This window comes from Odocoileus virginianus, chromosome 13 (genome assembly GCF_023699985.2).
Source record: "Odocoileus virginianus isolate 20LAN1187 ecotype Illinois chromosome 13, Ovbor_1.2, whole genome shotgun sequence".
Taxonomy (NCBI): Eukaryota; Metazoa; Chordata; class Mammalia; order Artiodactyla; family Cervidae; genus Odocoileus; species Odocoileus virginianus.
Genome location: NC_069686.1, coordinates 2210072 through 2237000, shown reverse-complemented (window position 1 = coordinate 2237000; position 26929 = coordinate 2210072). Strand labels below are relative to the sequence as shown.

At 34.6% G+C, this 26929-nt stretch overlaps 1 protein-coding gene across 1 annotated transcript in view; it reads left to right on the top strand.

The window, feature by feature from the left end:
• Positions 1 to 268: 268 nt before the first annotated feature.
• COL3A1 (collagen type III alpha 1 chain) overlaps positions 269 to 26929 on the top strand; it is a 39357-nt gene continuing 12696 nt past the window's right edge. Inside the window, exons 1-32 of the mRNA XM_020900312.2 lie at positions 269 to 475; positions 10895 to 11097; positions 11343 to 11393; positions 11811 to 11924; positions 13224 to 13304; positions 15010 to 15063; positions 15523 to 15576; positions 16343 to 16396; positions 17024 to 17077; positions 17236 to 17289; positions 17957 to 18010; positions 18439 to 18483; positions 18623 to 18676; positions 19102 to 19146; positions 19707 to 19760; positions 20168 to 20266; positions 20964 to 21008; positions 21156 to 21254; positions 21447 to 21500; positions 21619 to 21726; positions 21912 to 21965; positions 22580 to 22678; positions 23003 to 23056; positions 23213 to 23311; positions 23644 to 23697; positions 23996 to 24049; positions 24381 to 24434; positions 24896 to 24949; positions 25286 to 25330; positions 25875 to 25973; positions 26064 to 26171; positions 26381 to 26434. Of these exons, the coding sequence (XP_020755971.1) occupies positions 397 to 475; positions 10895 to 11097; positions 11343 to 11393; positions 11811 to 11924; positions 13224 to 13304; positions 15010 to 15063; positions 15523 to 15576; positions 16343 to 16396; positions 17024 to 17077; positions 17236 to 17289; positions 17957 to 18010; positions 18439 to 18483; positions 18623 to 18676; positions 19102 to 19146; positions 19707 to 19760; positions 20168 to 20266; positions 20964 to 21008; positions 21156 to 21254; positions 21447 to 21500; positions 21619 to 21726; positions 21912 to 21965; positions 22580 to 22678; positions 23003 to 23056; positions 23213 to 23311; positions 23644 to 23697; positions 23996 to 24049; positions 24381 to 24434; positions 24896 to 24949; positions 25286 to 25330; positions 25875 to 25973; positions 26064 to 26171; positions 26381 to 26434 (2283 nt within the window). The 5' untranslated portion in view covers positions 269 to 396. The remainder of the gene's footprint in view (positions 476 to 10894; positions 11098 to 11342; positions 11394 to 11810; positions 11925 to 13223; positions 13305 to 15009; positions 15064 to 15522; positions 15577 to 16342; positions 16397 to 17023; positions 17078 to 17235; positions 17290 to 17956; positions 18011 to 18438; positions 18484 to 18622; positions 18677 to 19101; positions 19147 to 19706; positions 19761 to 20167; positions 20267 to 20963; positions 21009 to 21155; positions 21255 to 21446; positions 21501 to 21618; positions 21727 to 21911; positions 21966 to 22579; positions 22679 to 23002; positions 23057 to 23212; positions 23312 to 23643; positions 23698 to 23995; positions 24050 to 24380; positions 24435 to 24895; positions 24950 to 25285; positions 25331 to 25874; positions 25974 to 26063; positions 26172 to 26380; positions 26435 to 26929) is intronic.

Sequence of the window (26929 nt, the reverse complement as noted above, 5' to 3'; positions counted from 1 at the left end):
TTATTAAAACTCAAGGCAGAGCATTTTAATGTATATTTTAAGTTATGCAAATATACATATGACTAAAATATGTAACAAACATATACACACTCAGATGCACACAAACTCCAGATGTGCCATTTTTCTTTGTGGGTTGTGTCTTCCATAAGGGAAAAAGGCATATTAATCATTTCTTTTACTGCTAAGGGGATGGGTGCTGCTCTCATATTTCAGAAAGGGGCTGGAAAGTGAGGGAAGCCAAACTTTTTCCTATTTAAGGCCAAAGCACAGGAATCTCAGTGGCTGAGTTTTATGACGGGCCCGGTGCTGAAGGGCAGGGAACGACTGATGGTGCTACTCTGACCTGCTTTTCTTTTCTCCTTTTTGCACAAAGAGTCTCATGTCTGATATTTAGACATGATGAGCTTTGTGCAAAAGGGGACCTGGTTACTTTTCGCTCTGCTTCATCCCACTCTTATTTTGGCACAGCAGGAAGGTGAGTAGGTATTGCTTTCAAGAAACTTCATGGGGTTTTTGTCTTTCCTTCTCCTTACAAATAGGTAGAAAGGGGAAATCTCTCTCATAAATGCTAATTTTGTCTGTCAGCTCCCAGCTATGAAATGTAGAACTGACCAGGATGGTGCTTTTTATATTTGCTTAAAGAAAATATTGTCATTTCTGTATTTAAAAGTTCTCCGGTCCTTGAAGATAAAGATGTTCTTGTACTAGCTTGTTTTCATGTTAAGGGCACTGGAAACTCTTTAAATGGCTTAAAAAAGTTCCCCTCCTGGATTGTTAACATCTTGGACTGCTTCCCTAAGCAATCTGGAAGTTATTGGTCTCTTGTAATACTTTTATGTTCTCCTTTGTATGCTGGGTTCTTTGTCAGGATAGTGTATTAAGACTTGTTTACTCAGTAAGATGAGATAATTAAAAAATAGCATGCTTTAAGTATAAAGGGAAATACTATATATTGCTAGAATCACTGAATATATTTCTGTAAAATAGCAACAGTATCTTCAGCATTCTTTAAACAGGTTGAAACTGCAAAGAAGTTTCATCATTTCTATTTTTTTTCGGTTTCAAGCACTTACACAGTTGATTAACATGTATTTGCTGATACTTGATTGTTAAGGGTCTAGTGTTTTTGCATGTCCTACATTTTAACTGCTTTTATGTTAATAAGGAGAAGATTTATGAAAATATTTTCAATAGGAATGTTTGACTTTCCTGCAAACAAGGTAAAGATGCTAGTGTTGTTTGACTTAAAAAGTTGATTTGCTCTATTTTCTAATAAATGCAAGCGGTGATTTTCATGTTCTGATTTCCTCGAAACCATGTTTGGTTCATCATTTCATTGTGTGAAAACATGTCTTTTAATTTATATGTTTCTCAGAGTCATGAAAATATCTGACATATAAGAATTAAAATTTTCATAGAAATAAATCTTTAAGTGCTAAATTTGAAGATGCTAGAAGAAGCCTTGGCATCTACATTTCTACACACACATAATAAAAAAGTTTACATTTAAGCCTATTGCTTTGGTGAACATGTGTCTGAAAACAGCTTTTCATTTTGAGTATCATGTCTTTAATGTCCTCACAGGTTCTGTATGTAAGGAAGGGGACACACCCAATGGTCTCGCTTCAGTTATATTCAGCCCATGGTCACAAAAGAAAAGAAATATCCATATTCTTTGTTCCCTTTATTTCTTCTCCTCCTTTTTCCTCTTCTCCCTTCCTTTCTCCACCTTCTTTTCTCTCCGCCCCTTTTGGCCTCTTTCGACCTCCTCCCCCTTGTCTTTCCTTCACTCATCACCCCACCCGCGTCCCAGGCAAGCCCATGTCTCCTGTTCCCTCTCCTCTTTCTCCATCACTCTCTCCCTCGTCCCCGAGTGTCCTCCATGTGCCTCCCTCTTTTTTCTCTCTTCCTTCCTTCTGTCTCCTCTGCCTTTCCTTCCCTTAATTCTCAATTCTTTCCTCTCCTCTCTCTTTCCCTCCACATCCTACCCTCCCAGAAGATGTCACAACCCCCAGTCCTTGGCTAAACTACCAAATGATTTCTACCACATCCCCACCTCAATAAAATCTTTTACTTTTCTAAAAATTCTTAAATTCTCCTAATTTCCGGGGGGGGAAAAAATCACAGAGTTCTCATTTACTGGAAAGACTACAAAACTTTTGCATTTAATTCAAAAGAGTAACAAAATATTTGTGGTTGCTTGGTGGTTACAATCTTTTATAATCATTATGGCTATTTTCCTTCTCATTCCGACTTTAGAGGGGAAAAAGTATTTAAAAAGTGTTCTACAGTATCTTTATATCACATAAGTTCTTTTTATTTTCCATTTCGTTTCAAAATATAGTAAATAGCCATGAAATTTTGCTTTTAGGCTTAAAAAAAGTTGAAAAAGATTTTGTTCAGCTTACTGTTTTTGTCATGAAAAAAATTGTTTTAAAATAGTATATCTTATTTTTATTACAGGTTTTAAAAAAATCTTTCTGATAGATTAGCTATAGGAAAATTATAGGAGGTGGTTGAATGTTCAACACATTGAGAATAGTCATAAATAGTTCTGGGGTATGGATTTCTTATAAATGTCCTGAGAATACCAGATAGAAGCAGAACAGCTCTAATGAACACTGATTTCTAGTCTACTAACATGAATTTTCTGGAACATAAAACAGGTCCTCACAAAATTTTGGTCTTTTTACAAATCTGTGAAAGTTCTATTTAATTCACATGTTTTTTGAACCAATGGAGAAATGTGATCTGTTTTATATTTCCTGTAGTTTATAAACATGCCAAGTTTTAAGTATCGATACAAAGACTCGCCACCTAGTGGCTGACAGACAGTTACCATTTGCATACTAATGCCAACATAAATTTTACACAGCTGTATTCTATAATTTTATAATGATATTTTAAAATATTACTTGTGAATTTTAAATAGTCAATACTACTTTGCTAAGAAAATAGGTATGTTACTGATAAAATATTGTCAAGCACACATACTCACACACAAACACATGGTAATAATATTCAAAGACTTAGGAAATGGACTTGAATGTTATGGCCATATTCAAAATTCAGTATATAACTTTACACATACAACATATAACTATTTTTGTGAATATTTGTAAAGTTTCTGATTTTTTTAGGATATTTGACATAAGTATTTTAGTTATAGCTTAATAGTTGGTAAATAAAAGGATTAACAATTATTACTTATATTGTTTTATTAGGGTAGGGAGATAAACTTGTTTTAATTAAAAGTGTTCTAATGTTTCAGCTTATATTTTGTTACTCTGACAATTCCACTGTGATAATGAATTGTGGGCATTTAATTGTTTTAGAATTAAAGTCCACTGTAAATGGACTCAGAGAATCAGTTCTTTACCACAGGTTATGAGAATCTATTTTCTATTATGCTTATTTCCATTATGTTTTAAGAGGGGATTTGTAACTGATCAAGCTCATTCAAGTTTTCTGGTTTGTGTTGTCCTTAAAATGAAACATGCCAAACTACTGAAAAACTATGGCATAAAATCACTAGAAACAATTGTACTTTTAAAAGGAAAGAATACATACTTGGTCACATAAATATAACATATATATTTAGGTCAGTCATATAACATAGATTCAGTGCTTTAGCTAAGATTCCACAACTAGGAAATATCTAGGGGTTAAGACTAGAACAAAAATTCTGTTAAATCTTAGGTAATTAGAGGATACAAAACAAACATTTAATCCAGGGTATCTTAATTTTCTTGTTTTTTAACTGTCGTTCATAGGAGATACTAAAAACTTGTATATTGTCCTAGAAAACATATGAGTTAATGCACTTCTAAGGTTAAAAAAAAAAAAAAAGATAATTTTTCTGTTTAACACTTTGAATTGTTAAATCTACTTTTAAAATAGGAGCCTCCTTTATAATTTAACCAGAAATTATCTTCAGTTCTGTAAAAATATAAATTTCAAGTAAATAAAGTACTGATACAAACTTTTGTGTTTTTCATTCATGATACCTTGCATTTTCTTCCCATTTCTGGAGTATTCATCATCAGATGACCTAAATGCCTCTAAGTAAACAGATTCTGATTAAATTCTGAAATTAAACATCTCTATTATAAGAGAGAAGAGCAAAGCCACGGAAACAATTCTGGTAAAGAAAGAAAGACTGTGGTTATGTGCTTTTTACTAATTCAGATTCTTGGGTTGATGTCTTATCTACAGGCTCATTATAAAAAATCAAGAACTGTTGGATGTGAGTTTTCCAGGAGTAGAGTTGAAATTAAAAGCCCTCACGAAAGCCCCTGTCGCACAGCTTCCGAGTTGCATGCAAGACTTTTGCGTGCTAAAGTCTCCCTGCCTTTCACTCAGGGAGAAGAGCGCCATCTACTGAAACCCCATAGTTTCGTTCCCACTGTGGATGGCTGGCGCAGAGGTCCAAAGATTGTGCAGCTCAGTTCTTTCATTTTGTAACATCCAATGATATCACCACCTTGAAGTGATTAAAGTGGATTGCTTAAGAGTTAAAGTTTTAGAGATGAAAGATGTTATTGCCTTTGCTGGACATGAAGAACATTTGTAAAGTTTCCAGGTCTACAATAACTTTCTGGAAACGTCTCAGAGGGCTGTTTCTTGTAAAACAGTTTTCCTCAGAAAAAAGTGCAGTGCTGTTGTTTTCCACATTGAAAAGAAAAAAATAGAAAGGAGAGGGGTGGTGTGGTATAACAAATGTCTAGAGTTTTCAAACGGGAAACTTGGCCTGTTTCATGTCACGATGACAACGGAAAAAACGAGATAGCAAGTCTTACACAAATCATTTGTTAACTGCAGTTTGGGAAGTTACATTAACCACTAGAATTTCTGTCTGCGCCTAATGAAAACACAGCAGAAATGGATTCCTTTCAGATTAACTAATACAACCCTTGTATTTTCCATGACTGAGGTCAAGAACTGCCGTTAAAATGTAATCTTAGTGAAAAAAAAGGAAAAGTTCAAAGATGAGTGAAAAACTTAGTGTTCCCCAAAGATGTAAAAAATTGAAGATAAAGGATCCAGAACCTATTAAAAGTTATATTTGCTTTGAAAAGTCAGATTAAGAAATTATTGTTTCAGCAAAATGGCACTTATTTTTTCAAAACTTTGTTTTCTATAATATTTGGTTTGGAGGAGAGCAAACAGGAACTGTTTCTCAAGTTAATTAAAATCAGAGAAACTCTCTGGAGCTGCCTGATATGTTCATATATGTCCACATTAAGAAGGGAATCTCTTAATGAAGTTAGAAGTTCACTAATATGACTCAACTAGTTACTATATGTTCTGCCACTCAATCTTAGACATCCTAAATATATATTTTTTTATGCATGAATGCATAAGCCTTATCTGTTCATTGTTGTTGTGACAGACAGGATCCTGGTTTTCTGTATCTAGTAAAACATATGCTGAATTCCCAGTGCCAGTTAATCCTGTTGGTGGTCTGGACGTCATTAGGGTGGTCTTGGAGATTAAACTCTTTTTCATAAGTTCAGAAGAAAATAAACAACAGAATTCAATTCCAGATGTTATCTTCTTGTGTTGAGGCCAGATTGAAAAGATTTTCTGTAGGAAAATGTTATTCCTTTAAAAAAATAGAAAAGAAAACCCTGCTTTTTTACATTCTGATTTCAAGTTTGCTGGACTTAGAAACTATAATGGGACAGAGCCTATCCTGCCCTTGAAACTACAGAAAGGGAATAGAAAGTAGTAACTAAGAATATCAAATTTAGAGATACCTTTCCTAGGTTCGAATCTTAGCTTTACCTCTTACCATATAACCTTGGGAAAATCACTTCCTGTCTGTGTATCTCAGCTTCCCTATCTGTAAAATGACTATTGTGATGACACCCACCTCACCAGGACAGTGGGAAAATTAAGTAGGGTACATATGCAACACATTTAGAACAGTGCCTGCAACGCAGGAAAGACAGACACAAACTCTGCCTAGTATGAGTTTTACTAACACTGGAAAATAAAATTACTCTAAGGAAGGTGTAATTAAAGTACTTCATAATTCAGTGATAAGGAAAGTAAGAATAGCATTTTGGTTATCAGACATAAAATTTAAAGATGTTTGCCACCTGTAACTATACAAGTAGACTATATTTTCTTCAGTATTCTTATAATTTGTCACTAATCAGGTTATATTGTAATGCAATGGCTGATTGTTAGATATATGATACTTTTAATTCTAATTCTTTAATTATTTTTATTTTTCACAGGACAAAATCTTAAAGGAAATTTCTAATTGGAGACATAAAAATCATATATCTGTAAAGAATAAAACAAGAAAACATCTAGAAATGATTCATAAAATTTCTTGGTCTTTGGTTTTTTTGTAGGGGATAAGAATAAGAAGACTCTACCTTGTCCATGCAAAAACCATTTTAAAATTGAAATTATCCATCTACATAGGTCTACAGAGATTTCCTTCAGTCCTTTTTGTTAACTCATCTAACATATTTTAACATATTCTGATTAATAATAAGCAGCCAAAACATATTTAATAAAAATGTGTGTTTTCCAAACATTAGTATCATTTAAAAGCCAAATATATTTCAGTTGAAAACTGTATGAACTCCTTTTGTTCATACTTACAAAATATTCAGCTTTCTACAGTAACAGGAAAGTGTTATGATAATTTGCTTATCGCATCTGTTATTTTTAGATTTTCAGATTAAAGAACACCTTTTCTCTGAGAAAGATTCAGTAAGAAGGGAAGAGGAAAAAAAACTAAACTTGCCACTCAAGCTAAATTAACAATTTGATTGGATGCTTCAAGGCATATAATTTTTATTCCAAAACTAGAATTAAAGATAACTTACAATGTATTATAGTTTAGTCACAAAAGTAAAATTTTATCAAATCAGCATAAATTAACATGAAGAATGGAAACCAAAACAACAAAATGAAAACTTTTAAGAACATCTGAAAATATATTATGTTACTCGATTTTATTTTTCTCTGAAGTTCCAAAACAAAGAGCTAGAAAATTAAGAGGCAAGGAATGGATTATGTCATAGACTAGTTTCATTTTGTGTTATAACTTAGATGATGATTTAGTCTAATGAATTGTTGTGTGACCACAAAGAATTGATTTCAGGACTGCTTTTTGTACTCAGAAACAGGAAGTGACTTGAGAGATGGGATTTAAAATTAGTTACACATTGGAACAGAGAGACTTAGTTTAAGCAGTAACAATAAAGGAGGGAATTGGGAAATCTACTATTTGTCCAGCAGTAAAAATTAGATTATTTGCCTTTTCTTTAACGTATTTGCAAATGTATGTAACATTTCTTGGCATCAAAGCTTCTCTGAATTTAGATATCTAGAAAAGAAGGGAATAATATGAGATTACTATTGTTTCTGAATTTCATTTTTTATTTCTAAACACTGCTAACTAGAGCATTTTATTCCTTTTAAAAACAAAACTTTTTTTTTCCTTGACGCTGGCATGATTTTCTCATGTACAGCTAGGCTATGGTCCTAAAACTGAGGACTGTGAGACATCTGTGTAAGAAGTATAGCTTCTAAGAGAATATACTGCCAATCATATTTGGTCATACACAAAACAAAAAGTTAAAGGGAACTGCATAAAATTCTCTGTTCTTTCAACAAGGGTGACTGAGATAGAACAGTAAAGAAAAGTCTGACATTCGGCTGCAAGTTTCGATACGAACTGACTTCAGGAGAGCCAAATTTCTTTCAAATGGATGAGAGATAAATTATGGCAATAAACAGAAGTGCATTAATCCTTACTTTTCAATCATTCCAACTTTCTTATTTTATTAAGAACAAATAATAGTTTTTAAAAGTACACCAAATTAACTCAATCTTTATTTTGAGACCTTTATGCTATAAAAAGCATAACACACAGGTATGACTTCAAATAAAATTTGAAAACAAAAAACTAAATAATTTCCACTTATGTAACATTGGGCTTAACCCCAGTTCTAACAAATTCATTTACAAATTTAAATATCAATATTATGCTTATCTGTTTAATGGTTTGCAGAGGGAATGGAAAATGCTGTATTTCTAGGTTTGATGATACCTCCAATGAGACACAAACATAGGAGTATGAATACATAAGGAAAAATTTTTATGTTAATTTTAAGGCAGATTATAAACATAGGAAGAGAAGATATTGAAAATATGAGATACTTGACCCTATCTCTGTCATCTTCATTTGTCTTTAATACATTATCAGTATCCAGCAGCTAATTTTTATAGCACAGGCCCTATGTTAAATACAGAAAGATATTCTTGACTCAAAGGCAAAGAGCTAAAAAAATTGTTAGTATAAACTGATGGTGTCTTTTTTTCTTTCCTAGCTTTATTGAAGTGTAAATGACAAATAAAATTATATATATTTAAGGTGTGCTTCCCTGATAGCTCAGTTGATAAAGAATCCGCTTGCAATACAGGAGACCCCTGTTCAATTCCTGGGTTGGGAAGATCCTCTGGAGAAGGAATAGGCTACCAGCTCCAGTATTCTTGGGCTTCCCTTGGTCAGCTGGTAAAGAATCTGCCTGCAATGCGGGAGACCTGGGTTCAATCCCTGGGTTGGGAAGATCCTCTGAAGAAAGGATAGGTTACCCACTCCAGTATTCTGGCCTGGAGAATTTCATGATTTGTATAATCCATGGGGTAGCGAAGAGTCAGACATGATTGAGCAACTTTCACTTTCAAGGTTACAACATGATGAGTTGATATATATACACAATGTGAAATGATTACCACAATCAAGTCAGCTAATACATCCAGCATCTCACATAGTTTCCTTTGTGTGTATGTGTGGTAAAAAAACTTAAAATCTACTCTTTTTAGCAAATTTCAAACACATAATACAATATTGCTACCTGTAGCCAATATTCTGTACACTAGTGATATTTTCAAAGATGCTAAGAAGCCTAAGAGCCATATTATTAATGAGAAAAATCTTGAACTAAAACAAATCTGTTGAAATACTCATATAATGCTAATTTAAACAATTCATTTAAGAAAAGGGAGCCACTGTAAACATTGAAGAGTGAATTTCATGCAATTTTATTAAACAATCTTTCATCTCATCAAAACTTTCAGACCTTTTCTGAAAACCAGTGAACTTAGTTCCTGATTATAAGATGCCAGTTCTCCTTAGAGAAAAAGTTTAATGTCTGGATCCTTACTGTTCATAAAATAATAGAAAAAAAGATTGCACTTCTGTTAAGCATGTCTTTCAAAACACCATTTTGATAGGCCTACTTCATTCACATTAGGTAAGCATTCTGGCATTCAGCTTTTATGCTCTCAAAGTATAAAGGAATGCTCCTTTAAAGCCGAGACAATATTTCTTTCCAATGTTCTCATCTGTTTCAAACATGGAGGAGAAACTAAAATAACTTTTAAAAATAAACAGATTCTTTCTTGCCTACTTAATATTGCAATGAAAAAAAATCATGCTTTCTTTTATTAGCTGTAAACCACATAGGGTAATTATAACATGTAAGAATGGACTTTTAAACCTCTTGAATCCATCAAAGGTGTAACACAAGATCATTCAGGTTGGATGTACACACACAGATGGAAATGAGGAATGGAGGGATCCTGCACAGTCCATAGTTTCTAAAATTCTACTTTTTTTTCTAAATTTTTACTGAGTCAGTTAAACCTCTAAACCCAAAATATTGGGTTGGTCAAAAAGTTCATTCAGGTTTTTCCATAACATCTCATACAAAAATAGGAACTTGGAAAGGTTTGCTTCATGTCTGTATGTAGGATCCAGAAAGAAAAGTCTAGGACTCTCCCAAAGGTTTTTAGGCCATAAAGCACCAAAAAGTGTACTCAGACTACTTGCTGTCTCCCAAGCAGGCCTCTTTCAGCAGGCATTTTAAATATTATGGCTCTGAGAAAATAAAATTTCACTGTTTCACAAAAATGCAAATCCTGAACAAGTATATGATTCGTTTGCAAAAATTTTTGTAGATGTTTAGTAACTTCTGATTTATTTGTTCAGTTACTGGCAAGTTATCATAGTAGCCCTCAAGAACTAAAGTTGTATTCAACCACAATTCAGAGCCACTGCTTTAAAAATTGAGACCAGGTTTTAGCTTGGCAACCCTTAAGCTAACTCATTGTTAATAGCCACTGAAATTTCAGTACCCTACATATAATTAGGAAACAAGTCTAAAATTTTGGTCAAAGCGAATTTTTGACCATTTTAAGCCACAAATACACATGGTCATGATTCATATTTCTCCCTATTATTTTAACATATTCCTTGCCAATATTTGTTTAAAAAATCTTTAGTGATTTGGAACCACTTTACATCCATATGGAATATAAAATATATTGTAGCATATCATGTTGACCTGCTAATGCTCAACGGAGCTAGCAGTGATAGTCAATACATACAATGAGACTTCTTAAGGTTTTCCCAGGAATCTGGAAGAGTTTTATGTGGCCAAGAGTAGCTCAGTTTTCCCCTGAATTTCTCAACTAGGTTAATAAAATCCAGAAAGTCTTCAGAATTAGTGACAGAACCATCTTTATAGTTTAATGCTTCCATCTATAGCTAAAGCAAAGTATAACAATTAGAAAAACTTCTTTTCAATTGCACAATTAATAAATAAATGCTTAAGTGAGTGTGAGATTTCCACTGGTGGTAAATTCTTACTACAAGCAAAATTAAAATGTCTACTGACCTAAGGCAGTTTTATCTTGGTGTGCTAGTTTGATGTTAATAAACAGATTTGGTATTTTAATTATTACTTCATAATTAATTAAGACTACTTAGCAAATTATGCAGGGAGAACATAATACTCTTGGTAGTTTAACTTCTGGATTTTTTTTTAATGTGAAATATCACCCTGTCTCTCTCATTTTCCAGCTGTTGACGGAGGATGCTCCCATCTCGGTCAGGCCTATGCAGATAGAGATGTTTGGAAACCAGAACCGTGCCAAATATGCGTCTGTGACTCAGGATCCGTTCTCTGTGATGACATAATATGTGACGACCAAGAATTAGACTGCCCCAACCCTGAAATCCCATTTGGAGAATGTTGTGCAGTTTGCCCACAGCCTCCAACAGCTGTGAGTTTAAAGAAAATCTGTATATATTCATGATTCTTATTTAAACACATGAGAAATTCTTATGTCATAGGAGCCAGAAAGGAAATGAAGGTAATATCTGGCAAACAGTCAAATGGGCATTACCAGTAAAAGGTGAACCTTCCTATTTAAAACCAGGGGTTAGATATAATTTAGGATAAGAAATTGGGGTATATTTCATGGAAAAAATTTTTCTGTGTTTAATCTATATCTTTTCCATTTATTAGCCCACTCGCCCTCCTAATGGTCAAGGGCCTCAAGGACCCAAGGGAGATCCAGTAAGTAAACATTGAAAGGAAATTAGTTCCTTGATGAGGTTTTTTTTTTTCCTTCTAATAACCTTTCCATATTTGAACTTTTATCATTTATACATTTCCTTTAGTACCACATATTTAAATAATAACACATGATAGCTCAAACTGAGAATCCATAACTGCATGTAAGTGTTTGATCTCCCAAACTTTGTCTAATGTCTTCATTTCTATTATCAGCTTGAAAAATAAAATAGAGGTCAATATACAAAGGGATAAATTACACTGAGATGATTGACATCATTTGTTTAAAAATGTATAGATTCCCAAGAAAACATATCACATATATTGATTTCTTATAAAGCACAGGAGCTACAAGTTGATAATGATTCTAAATCACTAAGAATTTTGAGTGTTTTCTTTTTTTATCTCCATTTTTTTTAGGGTCCTCCTGGTATTCCTGGGAGAAATGGTGATCCTGGTGTCCCAGGACTGCCAGGTTCCCCAGGTTCTCCCGGCCCTCCCGGAATCTGTGAATCATGTCCTACTGGTAGCCAGGTAATAAATTCTGGGACTAAAAGATCACCCATTTAAAACTATCTGCTTCATTTTCTCTTCTTTAGTCCATATTACATCTCACTCCTGTGGCATCCCTATATCTATTCTCTGATCTTATGTATTTCACAAATTATTATTTAGTGCTTATGTTTGTGCTAGGCACAGTTCTGTTTTATAAATAAATTCACTTTCTCCATAATTCTAATGCCATTGCTACTTTACAAAGTTTCCCAACTTCTCAGCAGGCATATAATATATGCACCATGTTTGAGAAATGAGCAATCAACTACCCAAAGAATTAACCCTGAGAATTTAGGAAGCGCTGCAACTGTGCCTTGTTCCCCTTATAATCCTCATGGTAAAGCCTCTGAAAGTCTGTACAAAAAGCAGTTGAGAATTATGAACACTCCTTAACGACTTGAGGTCAAAAGGATTATACAAGACTATGCAACTACTCTTGCCCAGGCTTCAGAGCACATCCTGCTCCTCTGGAAAAGCATGGCAACCCACTAAGTCTGCATGTAAACTCTACATGTAACTCTGCATGTAGACAAATAAATAAGACAATGTTTCTGCTGCGTGGAATTAGGAAGAATTAGAAAACACATACACAAATCACTGTGGGTTGGGAAAAAAAAAAGATTTAAAAAAAATCAATTCAATAGGAGGCAAAGGATAGAGTCTAACTTATTCTTATCATACTGACAAACAGAATCCATTGCTAGGCCAAGAATTCAAAATAAAATAATATCCAAAACAATCCAACAAAAATATAAACCTTTCCATTATTCTTGGGCTTGTTTTCTATGGGAATGTCTATTTTTTTGGTGAATCTGTTAGGCATTAACCAAAAACTGGAGATAAAAATTTCACTTGTATCAGTAACTTTTGGACAAGTAATTTGATATCTTCATTTTTTCTGCTCAAAATGAGAGTCAGGTTATTTGATCTCAAGGCTCTTTCAGCCTTAATCTATGATCCTATGTTTCCAAACCTGTGGCTATCACTTAGAAATTATATGCTTGGTAAAAGCATATAAAAACAAATTATTTAGAAACAAATTGCTTACAGTTAGTTGAAAAAATTTTGCATTGCATAGACAAGTATTTCTGTAGGGCATTTAATACCTAAAGTTACAGGGAGAATTAGCAAGATAATTAAACCATGCATATACTCTCTGGCATGCAGAAAACTTTCTTTCAATGAATAGATGGTGCATGCATTTCTACTAAATGCTTTTGAAAAGAACTATGATCTGTATAGCAACATGATCTTGTCTATCTGGTCTCTTTGCTACAGAACTATTCTCCACAGTACGAGGCATATGATGTCAAGGCTGGAGTAGCAGGAGGAGGAATCACCGGCTATCCTGGGCCAGCTGTATGTACAAGTGTTTGTCAGCATTTCTGAGAATTATTTAGCCTTTCATTCTGTTAACACTTGAATGGTTGTTCTTCTAGTAACACGATATTATAGCAGAATTGTACAAAATAGCTTATTTTTGTTAAGGCTGGGAAAGAAAACGGTAGGTTTACCTTGATCCCTCTATCCGAATTCATTTTTTGCTTCACTGACTCATTGCACACCTGTTTTGCCACTCCTTCCTTCTGTATATCACCAGGGGCACACCTGCCTTCATGCTTAGATCTTACACTCTATTTCCCAATTGCAACCAAATTTTGTTGTTTTTTGCTTCCACTTTTCTTCTTTTAATGTCCATTCATTATTTAAATGCTGCTATCTGGATGACAGTCCCCAGGATAAAAATCCATTATCACAATTCATCTCACCTCAAATCCTGAAATCAAATTCAAATGTTTCCAGAATTGATCAAGTCTTTAAGTTCATCTACTGTAAGGGATAGCAGTTCACATTGTACCCAAAGGGTTTTCTTCAATGTAAATGACCTAGAGTTTTGGTAGAAGAAAATAGCAAAAGAGCATTGAAACCTGGGCATTCGTGCTTGATGCATGTGTCCCATGTAATGATCGTTTTTGAAGAACAGCTCTTAGAAGGAACAGTACCAGGGAAGGTAATCATTTTACTGCCAGAAACATAAGTCTGTGTGAATGAGACATGGAGCTGAATTGCCAGGGATCATGGAGGATTGCTGCCCAGATCGTTGGACCCCGTATTTCTAAAACTTCTAGAACTAGAAAGTATAAAACTTCAGCTATTAGATCTAAATGATAAATTACAGAAAGACGCTTAGTAGGTAAAAAGTAAAAAGAGAATTTTTAAGTTTTAGAGCCTGGGTTTTATTTTATTTTTTGTATCTTTTAAAACCTGAATGATAATTGCATTAGCCATGTAAATGTCAGTATCTCGTGTTTTTCAGCTACATTCACATTATGAATCCTATTTTTCAGTCAGACATACTGTTTTTACTAAAAAGCAAGCAAACAAAAAAAGCTAAAAAAATCGAATGCTTACTTTTTTAATTACAAGATAAAATTTAAGAACTGATTTTCTAAATTTATTATCAGTATTAAGTATGCTACAAAACTGAAGGTTTTTCATTTAATCTGTATTTCTGAGCAATGACAAATCATTCATAATTATAATTGATTGTTGCCCCAGGTACAGTGAGTCTTACATACACATCTAAATCTTCATATCAACACAGCTCAATGATACCGGGCTGACTGACATCATTATTTTTAGAAACGTGTTTATAGTGTGCAGATTAATATTTTTCCACATTGAGTTGGGCTGCCAGGCAAAAGTATTCTTCACCAGCTCTAGCATCATCTTAATGTTGCTGAGATTCTCATAGCATTTTATGTATATTTTTCCAGATTTGGAATGCCCCTTTTGGAGAACTCGGGTCAATGTTTTATAACATTTGCCTATAATTTTTATTGACTCTGAGAGAATTTCATTTAAAGTGAAGTTTTTGTGATGAGATTTTCATATAACATTAATAAAATTAGTTATATCTATGAATAGTTACTGCATAATGAGGTACATTGTTCTCATTTTTAAAGATGTCAGTATCATTCCAAACAGAGGCATCTCATATGCCCAGATAAAGTGTATTTCAGAAGCATTTGTTTTGTACTTATCCTTCTAATTTGTGTTACAGGGTCCTCCTGGCCCACCCGGACCCCCTGGCACATCTGGTCATCCTGGTGCCCCTGTAAGTATAGCCGTTAGTGGTGATTTCTTTTTCATGAATATTATATGAATCAAGTTAATACAGATCTTGCCGTAATTTTGCCATTCCAGCAGACGTAATCCCAGTTAAGTACAGTAGTAGCAACCAAGTAGCATTCCTTCAAAGATGGAATTTCATGCTTAGTTCCTTTCTACCAACAACTATTAGCACTTAAAACCTTGGTAAAATTAAATCATATTTTTAATTTGCATGTCATATGGCTTCAAGTCTGAAACAATGCAGTTTCAATAGAATTAAGTGTGCAAAATGGGATAAATGGACTATTCTGACCTGAAAATTTTTGGTTTCCATCTTTATGAACTGGAATAAAATTCACTGACTTCATTCACAAATTCTGATTTCATACTATCTTCAAGATGTAAATGAATCATATGAAATTAAGTTAATTTAAAAATATTTACGTATTATTCTATCCACTAGGGCTCTCCAGGATACCAAGGTCCCCCTGGTGAACCTGGGCAAGCTGGTCCTGCAGTAAGTAACATTTATATCAATACTTAATAAATTGACAGTTTTAGATAGAAACTACCTTTATATTCAAAAGCATAACCTGTAAAATATTTATCAAATTTATTTAAAATAATAAACTGTACTTTTATGATTGTTGAACTGGTTCCAAAGATCTTTTGGACTCAGTCATTTTGATATCTTAGAGACACTATTTTAATCTAGGAATTTCTTGGCTAAATAGCCACCACAGCAGTCCACTTCCTGGTACGAATACAAATCCTCTTTCTGTTAAATATAGATTAATTTTCCTAATGCAACTCAGTTCACCTGCATATCTACTCTTTTGAAATATAATTTTTAAACTTAATTTTGTTGAAATAAACATATTATAAAAGTCCACCAAGAAAATATGCTGTGTAAATAAGATGAAGTTAGTTTAAATTAATATTTCAAAATACCTATATATTTAAAAGTTCAATATCTCAAGAAATGTGGAAGTGAATTTGGGTTATATATATATATTATATATAATGTGTTATATATATATAATATATATATAAAACACTGATACATGGTACTTTTAATTTTCATTAAAAATAAGTTTAATAAACAGTAATAATTAGATTTAATATAGATAACCTATTAAGTCAAGGTTTCATTTTCATAATGAGACACATAGAGAGTATTTTCTAAAAGGATTTTTTTTCTAGGAATACACCTAATTATAATAATAAATTGATTGTAACAGAAAAATCTGCAGATATATATGTTTTTTATTTCCTTTTTTCAGGGTCCTCCAGGACCTCCTGGTGCTATAGGTCCATCTGGCCCTGCTGGAAAAGATGTAAGTTTTTAAGAAATGCATGGGGATACAGTACAATTCAATGCATGGGGATACAATATTCTAAATAATATATTCCACGTTCTAGAATCTCGAAGAAAAACCTTATTCCAAAATTTTTTAATATCTTAATAACATTTAAGCCCATGTTAATCTCTGAATATCTATGCTCTGTTTGTATAGGTATATATACCATTTTTAAAATTTGAAACTAACAAAACCCCTCATCCAATGAATACATCACTTAACTAGAGATGTTTCTTCTCTCTGTCTTGTAATAAAGAAATTGGTATCAATGCTTTATGAACTCGAAAACTTAAAAAACACCATTAATATTATTCTATTCTCTTTTTCCATTTAATTTCCAATGGCAAATTCTTCCCACTGGATTGAGAGTTGATCATAATATTTGCTTGGAGTGATGCCTGAATTTTTAATGAGTTTATGTCAAGGTGGAAGAAACACGCCTCATTCCTTTTGCTGAGGAAGCTTTTCTCACAACCATATGTTTAGCCTAACCCTGTTCATGAATCCTCGGAGAGAGAAATACAAAGTAATCAGTTCACTAACTGGCTACAGTGAGTTTTCTCTTACAGAAAGTTCCCATATATTCTTTTTTTCTCCACCTAGGGGGAATCAGGAAGACCCGGACGACCTGGAGAGCGAGGATTGCCTGGCCCTCCTGTAAGTCTTTAGTATAGAATGAATTAGTTGGAGTAATCACAGTGGTCTTAAGTTGAAATTGTATGATTAAATTATATTTTAAAATAGAAGGCATTTTACTAGTGGATTGTGAGTCTACTTGAAAATTCATTAATATCTTTTTTATTCCTTTTTTTTAGGGCATGAAAGGCCCAGCTGGTATGCCTGGATTCCCTGGTATGAAAGGACACAGAGTAAGTACAGTTTCTAAATTAACTGTTACATTGTTCCATTTGGCTATGTTTATTTACCTAGCCAACTTTGTTGAGCAATTGAGTGTGTGCCAAAAATGACTTATTCCAACTAGTTGTTTGGGTGGTTTTTTTTTCATTTTCTAAATCTATCAACTTTGTTGACCAAATCAACTACTTATTTTACATAAAGCAATAAAGCTGAATTTAAGTACATGGAAGATATTTGTAAAAGAATAAGTTTCTCATCGCCACTGTCAGAAAAGATTAAAATAAATTATTGATAACTATTCTTGACTTAGTCAATATGATTTACAGATCAAATCAAATGACTTTATTCTATGCACAACATTAGGTAGAGTCAAACAACTAGATGGAAAATCTATCAACTTCATAGAAACAAAATTTATGACATAGATATTTGCTACTGTACAGTTAAGGCAACTTCCTAACAGGACTAAATTGTACTTTCTAATTAGATCACATTTTTTTACTGTAAAATCAATGTTCCAGGTCTTCAGTGCACTTAACAGAGTTTTAAATCATTTATGTCAGTGTTGAAACGAGTGTTATGTGCTAAAGCTAGCTATAAAAATTTAATGTAAAGTTTTTAACTATTCTGAATTGTTAACAGGTCTTAATATTTTTACTACTTTTATATATATCATAGGGCTTTGATGGACGAAATGGAGAAAAAGGCGAAACTGGTGCTCCTGGATTAAAGGTAAATCACAACAAACTCACATTCTGATAAATAAATTTATTTAAACGTTATAGCTATATTTAAGGTTTATATTTTAGGGTTTGGATTTTTCTAAAACCTGCCTGAGTTTTGCATTTTAGGAGCTAAGTAATAGTGAGATATAACTGAGATGTTCTATTAAAGCTTCCATGAAAGCTGATAACTTAAACTGTCTAGATTAGAAATAACTAAGTATCCCCAAGTAACACATTGACTTCTTCTGTCTAGTCTTCAAGTTTTTAAAATGAAAAAATTGAGGTTTATAATATATAAGATTGCTACAAAAATTTATATTGCTTAATATAATCTTTTTCTTCAGTTCCGTATGTTTTTTATAATATACTAAATTGAAAAAATTATAAATTTTTTTCCTGTTATACAAAATGGTGACATGTTTTACATGTTCCTAGGGGGAAAATGGCCTTCCAGGTGAAAATGGAGCTCCTGGACCCATGGTAATTATGTTTCCTATCATACAATCTTCAACTGTACCATTAACTTCCATCTAATGCAGAACTTGCCTCACTGCTTCCCCAGCCATTTTTACACATGTCTAGTTGAAAGTAAGATCACACTTTTAATTATATCCTCTAGGGTCCAAGAGGAGCTCCTGGTGAGAGAGGACGGCCAGGACTTCCTGGAGCCGCAGTGAGTATTCCTACTGATACTACACAATTGCAATCAGAGTCACGGATAAGCATCTCAGTCAGTTTTCAGGCTGTGACAATCTGCAAAATGTTTTTTATAAGTTGCATTTAAAGTCACCTCCATAATTAGCCATAATTATATGCAAACAAATAAACTTTTTATAGTTATTATCTGGTGAGGATTTTTTAATGTGTTAACTTGCATTCAGTTCTTAAGACACAGAATCCAATCTTTCTACATCAGATCATTGCTGTACATATCAGAATTTTTAACAATTTGCCTTTAAAAGTATATCATTAAGCAGATTTTAATACACTAGAGGAAAAGTCAACTCAGTTACGTCAGACTTTTAGTTAAAATATCACTTCACTTGTGAGCAGCCTTTCAGAAAGACAAAGATGTTTGAGAGCAAATTCTCTTTTTAGGGGGCTCGAGGTAATGATGGAGCTCGAGGAAGTGATGGACAACCAGTAAGTAACTTTTTGTTGAACCCTGATATGCTCAGTGTAATGAGAGATTATGGGATTGTGGAATATTGAAATAATATGGATTGTAAACCTAAAACTCAACATTGTTCATGAATATCTGATTCAAACTGACACTAATCCCATAAACAAAATCTAGAAACAGCTAATCTAAAAACTCTAAGTCCATAAACAAAATTCTGATATTCCTTATTATACTTGGCCAGTTGCTAACATCTGTATAGTGCTTAACAATGTTAGTTAAGGGCTAATATTGGATTTGGGACAATTAAAAGATAGATAATAATGCTATCTCTATTTTACAAATGATATTTCAAGGCTAAGCAACCTATACAAAGTCACAGAATTCATGGTGGGGAATTGGGGATCCAAATTTTTATTTTATTCTGCCATATTGTTTCTCCACATAATGGTCATCTCTGATGATAATACTGTTTTTATCTGTACAGTTTTCCTCTGTATTGTGTATGTACCCATTCATTATTTACCAGTGGTATGAGTTTTCCTTTACTTAAGAGATCTTGAATTTTTTTTTCATTTTTTAGGGTCCCCCTGGTCCCCCTGGAACTGCAGGATTCCCTGGTTCCCCTGGTGCTAAGGTAAGCATGTATTTCCATAGAAGAGGGTAAAATATATCTTGAAGACTTCAGAAAATCATTGGATTGCTTCTTGAAAATGGTTTCTTAATAGTCAAGTGGATTTATTTGATTTATATGGATGTTTGAAGCCCTGTCCTTGGCTCCAAAGGGGATGTTATCCCTGGCTTTCAAGATTCTGATCTCTTCTGATGTCTTTTCTTTCTTCCCAATCTCTTTCTGTAAACAGAGATAACACAGTTACATACACAGTTATGATTTTTCTCTGCCTTTATGATTAATGACACCTCACTTTAATTTTCACACTACTCCAGCCTTTGAAAGATGGATTTAAGCAGGACTGAATAATAAACTAGCTAGGAGATTAGAAGTGGAAAGGGAGACTGACTACCAAGGGTTTTATCTCTTAGGGTGAAGTTGGACCTGCAGGATCTCCTGGTTCAAGTGGCCCCCCTGGACAAAGAGGAGAACCTGGACCTCAGGGACATGCTGGTGCTCCAGGTCCCCCTGTAAGCCAAAAACTACTGAGAGGAAGTGTTGCGACACTTTATTTCATGAAAGCATATATTTTAATGTTGCTATCAATTAAAGTTACTTTTTTGAAAAAAAAAAATGTTGCTTAGTGCTCTGCAATACCTCTACTAAGATAGATATTGATTTGATGGTACTGAAATTAATTTTTGAGGTTTGTGCTTTTCTAGAATTTATGAATGTTGTGGTTATATGACACCGAATGAAGTAGAGGGTGAACCTGATACTCTGAAGACTATGCCCCAAACTAATCAACAATCAGAAACATTCAGAGAAGAAAACAAGACCAAAAAAAAACCTCTTCTCTTTATGTACTTACTTAATAATTTAGTCCAAGTGCGTATTATCTTTAATTTATTCAGATAATGATCATTTTTTGCTACTTTTTATGTGTTGTCCTATAGTTGGAGGAATCACCCAATCTCTATAAAGCACAACATGTGTGCATGCTAAGTCACTTCAGTCATGTCCAACTCTTTGTGACCCCATGGACTGTAGCCCACCAGGCGCCGATGTCCATGGGATTCTCCAGGCAAGAATACTGGAGTGGGTCTTCATTTCCTACCCCAATAAAGCACAACACCCATCAACAACTTTATTTTACAGTTTATATAAGTGACTTCAAATGTAGGTGCACTGTTGGCATTATTATGAATGTGCTCTTTCCCCCTCTAGGGGCCTCCTGGGAGTAATGGTAGTCCTGGTGGCAAAGGTGAAATGGTAAGATGTCCCCACAACTCACCCTCATCTCGCTCACGCTCACATTCCTGGCTTCCTTTGCATTGAGCATGATCATACATGCAAGTTGCTTATTTAGCAAAGAAAGTTCAAGTCTGGCTCATGTGAATGTCCTTGGGTTGTTCCTAGGGCCCTGCTGGCATTCCTGGAGCCCCTGGGCTTTTAGGAGCCCGCGGTCCTCCGGGGCCACCTGGTACCAACGGTGCTCCCGGGCAACGAGGTGCTGCAGTAAGTTGTTTGTTTCCTTCATTGTCTGAGAGGTGTGGCTTATTTCTCGCAATAAAAGTAACAGGCTCTTTGTTCTTGTTCCATTGAATTTATATTGATTTCATTGTTTTTGTAATTGAATCAGCTGTGACTGGTGATGATTTTGTTAGTCTATTCTCCCTGTTTATTAAGCCACAAGTATGTTCCATTTAGGGTGAACCCGGTAAGAATGGAGCCAAAGGAGAACCAGGACCACGTGGGGAACGCGTAAGTATTGCCTCAACAGATTCAGTTATTTCTTAGAAATATAGAACATAGTGAAGAACTAAGCAGGTAAAAAAAAAAAAGTGCTTGAAGTTCAGTCATTATTTCTGTCATTTCACAGGGAGAAGCTGGTTCTCCAGGTATCCCAGGACCTAAGGGTGAAGATGGCAAAGATGGTTCTCCTGGAGAACCTGGTGCAAATGGACTTCCTGGAGCTGCAGGAGAAAGGGTATGTCTCCCATGGGCATGGAAAAGGAAAACATAGAACTTCACCTTCACGGTCAGGCAATTATGTTTGTTCTTAATCTGAGTAGTACTCAATCCCAACGATTATTTTGAAGCATCTCATACTATGGGAATTATGAAAAAGTTTTCACGTTTTGGAGTTAAATATTTGCCTTTCACTATTTCCAGGGTGTGCCTGGATTCCGAGGACCAGCTGGAGCAAATGGCCTTCCAGGAGAAAAGGTACAGAACATTAGTTTCAAAAAAAAAAGAACATTAATTTCAATTTTCAGAAATGCTTGTGCTATATATAGATATATTCTTCTAAACAGTTCCCCATTAATTAAAACCTAAACATCTGAAAGAAATATATTGGAATTAAAAATAATAATAATTCTGAATGTAAAATGATTCCAGCTCCTGTTCAGCCATTCTCCTAGCTTTGCAACTAATCTTACTCAACCTCTGTGAGAACTCTTTAACTTATCTTTCAACTAGGAATTATTTATCTCAATATCATTGCAAGAATAAATTAAAGTGCCTGAAAGTTCTTTGAAAACTCTGAAGTGCAATATAAATTGGATTTCATAACATCAAAGATATTTGATTTTATATGCACCAAGATATATTGCTAAGCCCACTAAATATCAATTCCTTCAGCATGTGATGTTCATCAAAGTTACCTTATAATATTACCCAAGCTAATAGATAATATACTTTATACTGAGCATGTCGGCAATGTCCCGCCCTCTTGAAGGGGCCAAAAGAAGTTCTCTAGCTGCAACCCCAGTACCATCAATGTCTAGATCAATGAAGACCCTTTTCCATACATGTTGTTTTTTTTTTTCACTACATAGGGTCCTCCTGGGGATCGTGGTGGCCCAGGTCCCGCGGGGCCCAGAGGAGTTGCTGGAGAACCTGGCCGAGATGGTCTCCCTGGCGGTCCAGGATTGAGGGTAAAGAGAAACACTTGTTTGATGGACACTATCATTTAGTAAGAAGAAAAGCAAATGAAGAGCATTCAAAAATAACTTAAGTCAGACACTATGTTTTGTAGGCTCAAATGAAACAAAATTATTTTACAAAAATATAAGCTGGTATAGATTGAAGAACATAAAATAGAATGCTTCAGTAAGATATTTAAAGACAGAAAAATGTGTGTAAATATGAGGCTACATATGTCAGTGGAAATCTCAAAATTTTATACATAGATTTTTTTAGTTTTTTTTTTTTCAATTATCATTGTTAAATCAGCTGACTGACTGAATTCTTCAATTTAGGGTATTCCCGGTAGCCCCGGAGGACCAGGCAGTGATGGGAAACCAGGGCCTCCTGTAAGTACATTTTCAACATCTCATTTTACAAGTCCAGAGAGTGATTAAATGCACAATTTTGACTAGCCTTCATGTATATTGTATAGCTTTAGTATGTACATTGCATATTTTATCAGATTTTTTGAAATTTATGTTAATATGATTTTTTCTTATTAGGGAAGCCAAGGAGAAACGGGTCGACCTGGTCCTCCAGGTTCGCCTGGTCCGCGGGGTCAGCCTGGCGTCATGGGTTTCCCTGGTCCTAAAGGAAATGATGTGAGTTCCTCCCTTCATTTCTTCAATAAATAGTTGATGGAAGTTCTTTTATATTCCATATGAGGGTGCAGATGGCCCCAAATTGATTTCCACTTCAAAACACAGAAAAGTATATGAGAAAGAAGCTTCCCTCTACCTTGTGAGAAGGGAGCTAACGTATTTTTTCTGGAGTTCCGGGCAAAGAGCAGAACACTTACAGAAGCCTAGGCTAGAAAGGAGTTTTCAGTTGGGGTTATATACATGTGTGAGTAGGGGACAGATCAAAAACATGAGAGAACATGATAATTAATAATTTCCTTTTGAAATTTAGTAAATACTGGCTACTTCTTTAGGGTGCTCCTGGAAAAAATGGAGAACGAGGTGGCCCTGGAGGTCCAGGCCCTCAGGTATGTAGCATTTATCCACTCATTTCCAGTCCTCTGACAGTGCTCCCCAAGCTTTTTGGCCCCAGGGACCAGTTTCATGGGAGACAATTTTTTCCTAAGACTGAGGGAGAGGGGATGGTTTGGGGATGATTCAAACACATTGAATTTATTGTGCACTTTATTTCTATTATCATTAGATAAGTTCCACTTCAGGTCATCATCCTGGAGGTTGAGGACACCTATTGTATTAGAGGCATTTCTCTCCAACCCTACAACTTCTGTTTTCTTTATCTCCACTTCCATAACTGCTTTTTTTTAGGGTCCTGCTGGAAAGAATGGTGAAACCGGACCTCAGGGTCCTCCAGGACCTACTGTAAGTTTTCTCACATGAATTGGAAACAGAAGTGGGTGGGAGTGGGCCTGAGGGAAGACTTTGGGAATTATACAGTCTCTGACACTGTATTATTATAGTTCACCAAAGCAATTATGAAGATTGTTTATTTAATCAGCTAGCTAAATACTGACACTGAGTAAAGTTTGCGCTGTATATGTCTTCCTTACACCACTTCCGCAAGCCAGACTCTGCCTTCCTTCATACCACTGATTTTCAAATTAAGCAATTGGCCTGATGAGATGAAAAATATGTGGACTAAATACAAAAGGATACTTTATAGTGAAGCATCTCTTTGTATTTTTTTACATAGGGGCCTTCTGGTGACAAAGGAGACACAGGACCCCCTGGTCCACAAGGATTACAAGTAAGAAATTGTTAATTAAATGTCATGGGGCTCATATTTTTATCAGTAATTTCCTTTGATAGCTATACTTATTAAATTAATCAACACTTCAATTTTTTTGTGACACTGAAAGATAATTCATCTTAAGCTTAAAATGTGTGCATCTGACTTCTACTTTGAAGTTCACATAATTCAATATGCTTTATTTACTTTTATTGTAATTTAAATGTATCTGGCTAAATTCATCTAATCATAATTTATTTTTATACACAACAACAGAAAGAATAGAGGGAGATGAACATAGGTTTCTAAGGTTGAATATCACCTCTGTCACAGGATTTTGAAGGCCAAAAATTTTCTACAGCTAAAAAGACTGCTAGAACCATTTTTTGAATACTCTGCAGAAACATCCTTACTTAAGAGAAACTTTCCTATAATCAACCTTTGACGTGATTATACAATACAAATATGATTCTTTATAGGGCTTGCCTGGAACGAGTGGTCCTCCAGGAGAAAACGGAAAACCTGGTGAACCTGTAAGTTACATGTCATGTTTTTAAAACTCGGAAGCCAAAAGAATAAGCAGTAACCATGTATAAATGATTAGCTCTCACATTTTCATGCCACGGTGTCTGAGTTTTAACATTTAGTTTTGAAATAACAAATGTTATTTGTTAATTTGTTAACAAAACAAAGAAAAATTATTCAATCATAACTATTCCATGAAAATTTTGAATTTTATCATAAAAGGACCTAAAGGAAGAGAATATAGCTCATGACTGGATAACAAGTCAAGTGTGTATTTTGCTTGTTTATTTATATAATATATATTCTGATAGAAGCCTAATCATGCAACGTCATCACTGTCCTAGGGTCCAAAGGGTGAGCCTGGTACACCTGGAACTCCAGGAGGCAAGGTAAATATTTCAACTTACTTTCTCATTTCTTCAGCATTTTTAGTATATCAAACCAAAATATTCCTTTTTTAGACATGAAACATTGAAATGTTTAATGAATACATTTAGGGTAATCCAAAACATTTCCAATACATTAAATTTGCATCATCTGGAAAATTAAATTTTCTGACATGAATAAACAAAGTAGAGTCACCTATAGGCCTGAAATTAAAAAAAAAAAAAAAACTTTCTAGTGTATTGCTTCTCTACAGGAAAACGGTTTTGATAGAACAACTTCGAAATGGTCCCCTAGTGATAAAATAATAATAATAGTGTCAAAGCTAGCTCATCAGGCCAGGTATAAAAATTCCTTTGCTTAGAGTAACTCATTTTAAGTTTCCATTTTCATTCAATTGATCAAATGCAGTTTATAATTATTAAAATTTCCAGATTATTCAAAAGTTAAGAGCATTGTGGTCTGTATCAAAAGAATACAATGTAGGGTATTGTTGTTTGGCTGTAAGCCTGAGTTTCCTAACTCAGGATGTCTGTCTTCCTCCTGCAGGGTGATTCCGGTGCTCCTGGGGAACGGGGACCTCCTGGGGCAGGAGGGCCCCCTGGACCCAGAGGTGGAGCTGGTCCCCCTGGTCCCGAAGGAGGAAAGGTAGCGCCCCCAGCCAATTCAGTTCACTTAGACTTTGCAAAATGCATTTTGTTTCTTCCTTGTGAGTTATGGTTTCTCCTTTCATTTCAGGGTGCTGCTGGCCCCCCTGGGCCACCTGGCTCTGCTGGTACACCTGGACTGCAAGGAATGCCTGGAGAAAGAGGGGGTCCTGGAGGCCCTGGTCCAAAGGGTGACAAGGTATCAACCTATTTCCTGTTTATTATGTAATATGACATACTTTTTTGGCTAAAGGAAACAACATTACTGGAAAGTAATCTGTTTCTAGAGAAACTTTTTAATTGGAACACCTATGATGCATTGCAGTGAATCTTGAGGGTTGCTCTTCTTTTTGTCATATTTTCATTGGAGATACCTCTAATCTGATGCCATTGTTTTTTATTTGACAGGGTGACCCTGGCAGTTCGGGTGCTGATGGTGCTCCAGGCAAAGATGGTCCAAGGGTGAGTACTCAAATTGGGGAGAAGCAAAATTTATCTTTATGTAGTATGAAACAGCCCTTCACCTCAACTTATTTTTTCCAAAAACTCCTCATGATTAGTTAGATCATACTTTGCCACCTTCAGGGCATTAAAAAGAACTAAATGACATGATTGTTAAAATTCCTGATATCTGTCACTAACAGTTCAACAATGACCTGGAAATGGAAAAATTTCAAAAGTATGATAAATATTACAAGCTAAAGTCATAGTAATTGACTAAAATCCAAGATAATCTATACTGCTCATGAAGGAACTTTTTCATTTAAAAAAAAGCATTGAAATTCCATGGTATATTCATACCATGGAATACTACTTAGCAATAAAAAGGAATGAGCCATTGATACATGCAACAACGTATACAGACACAAAGGACATCATGCTGAGTGATAAAAAAGTCAATCTTAAAAGGATCCATACTGCATGATTCCATTCATGAAACATTTGAGATATGGAACA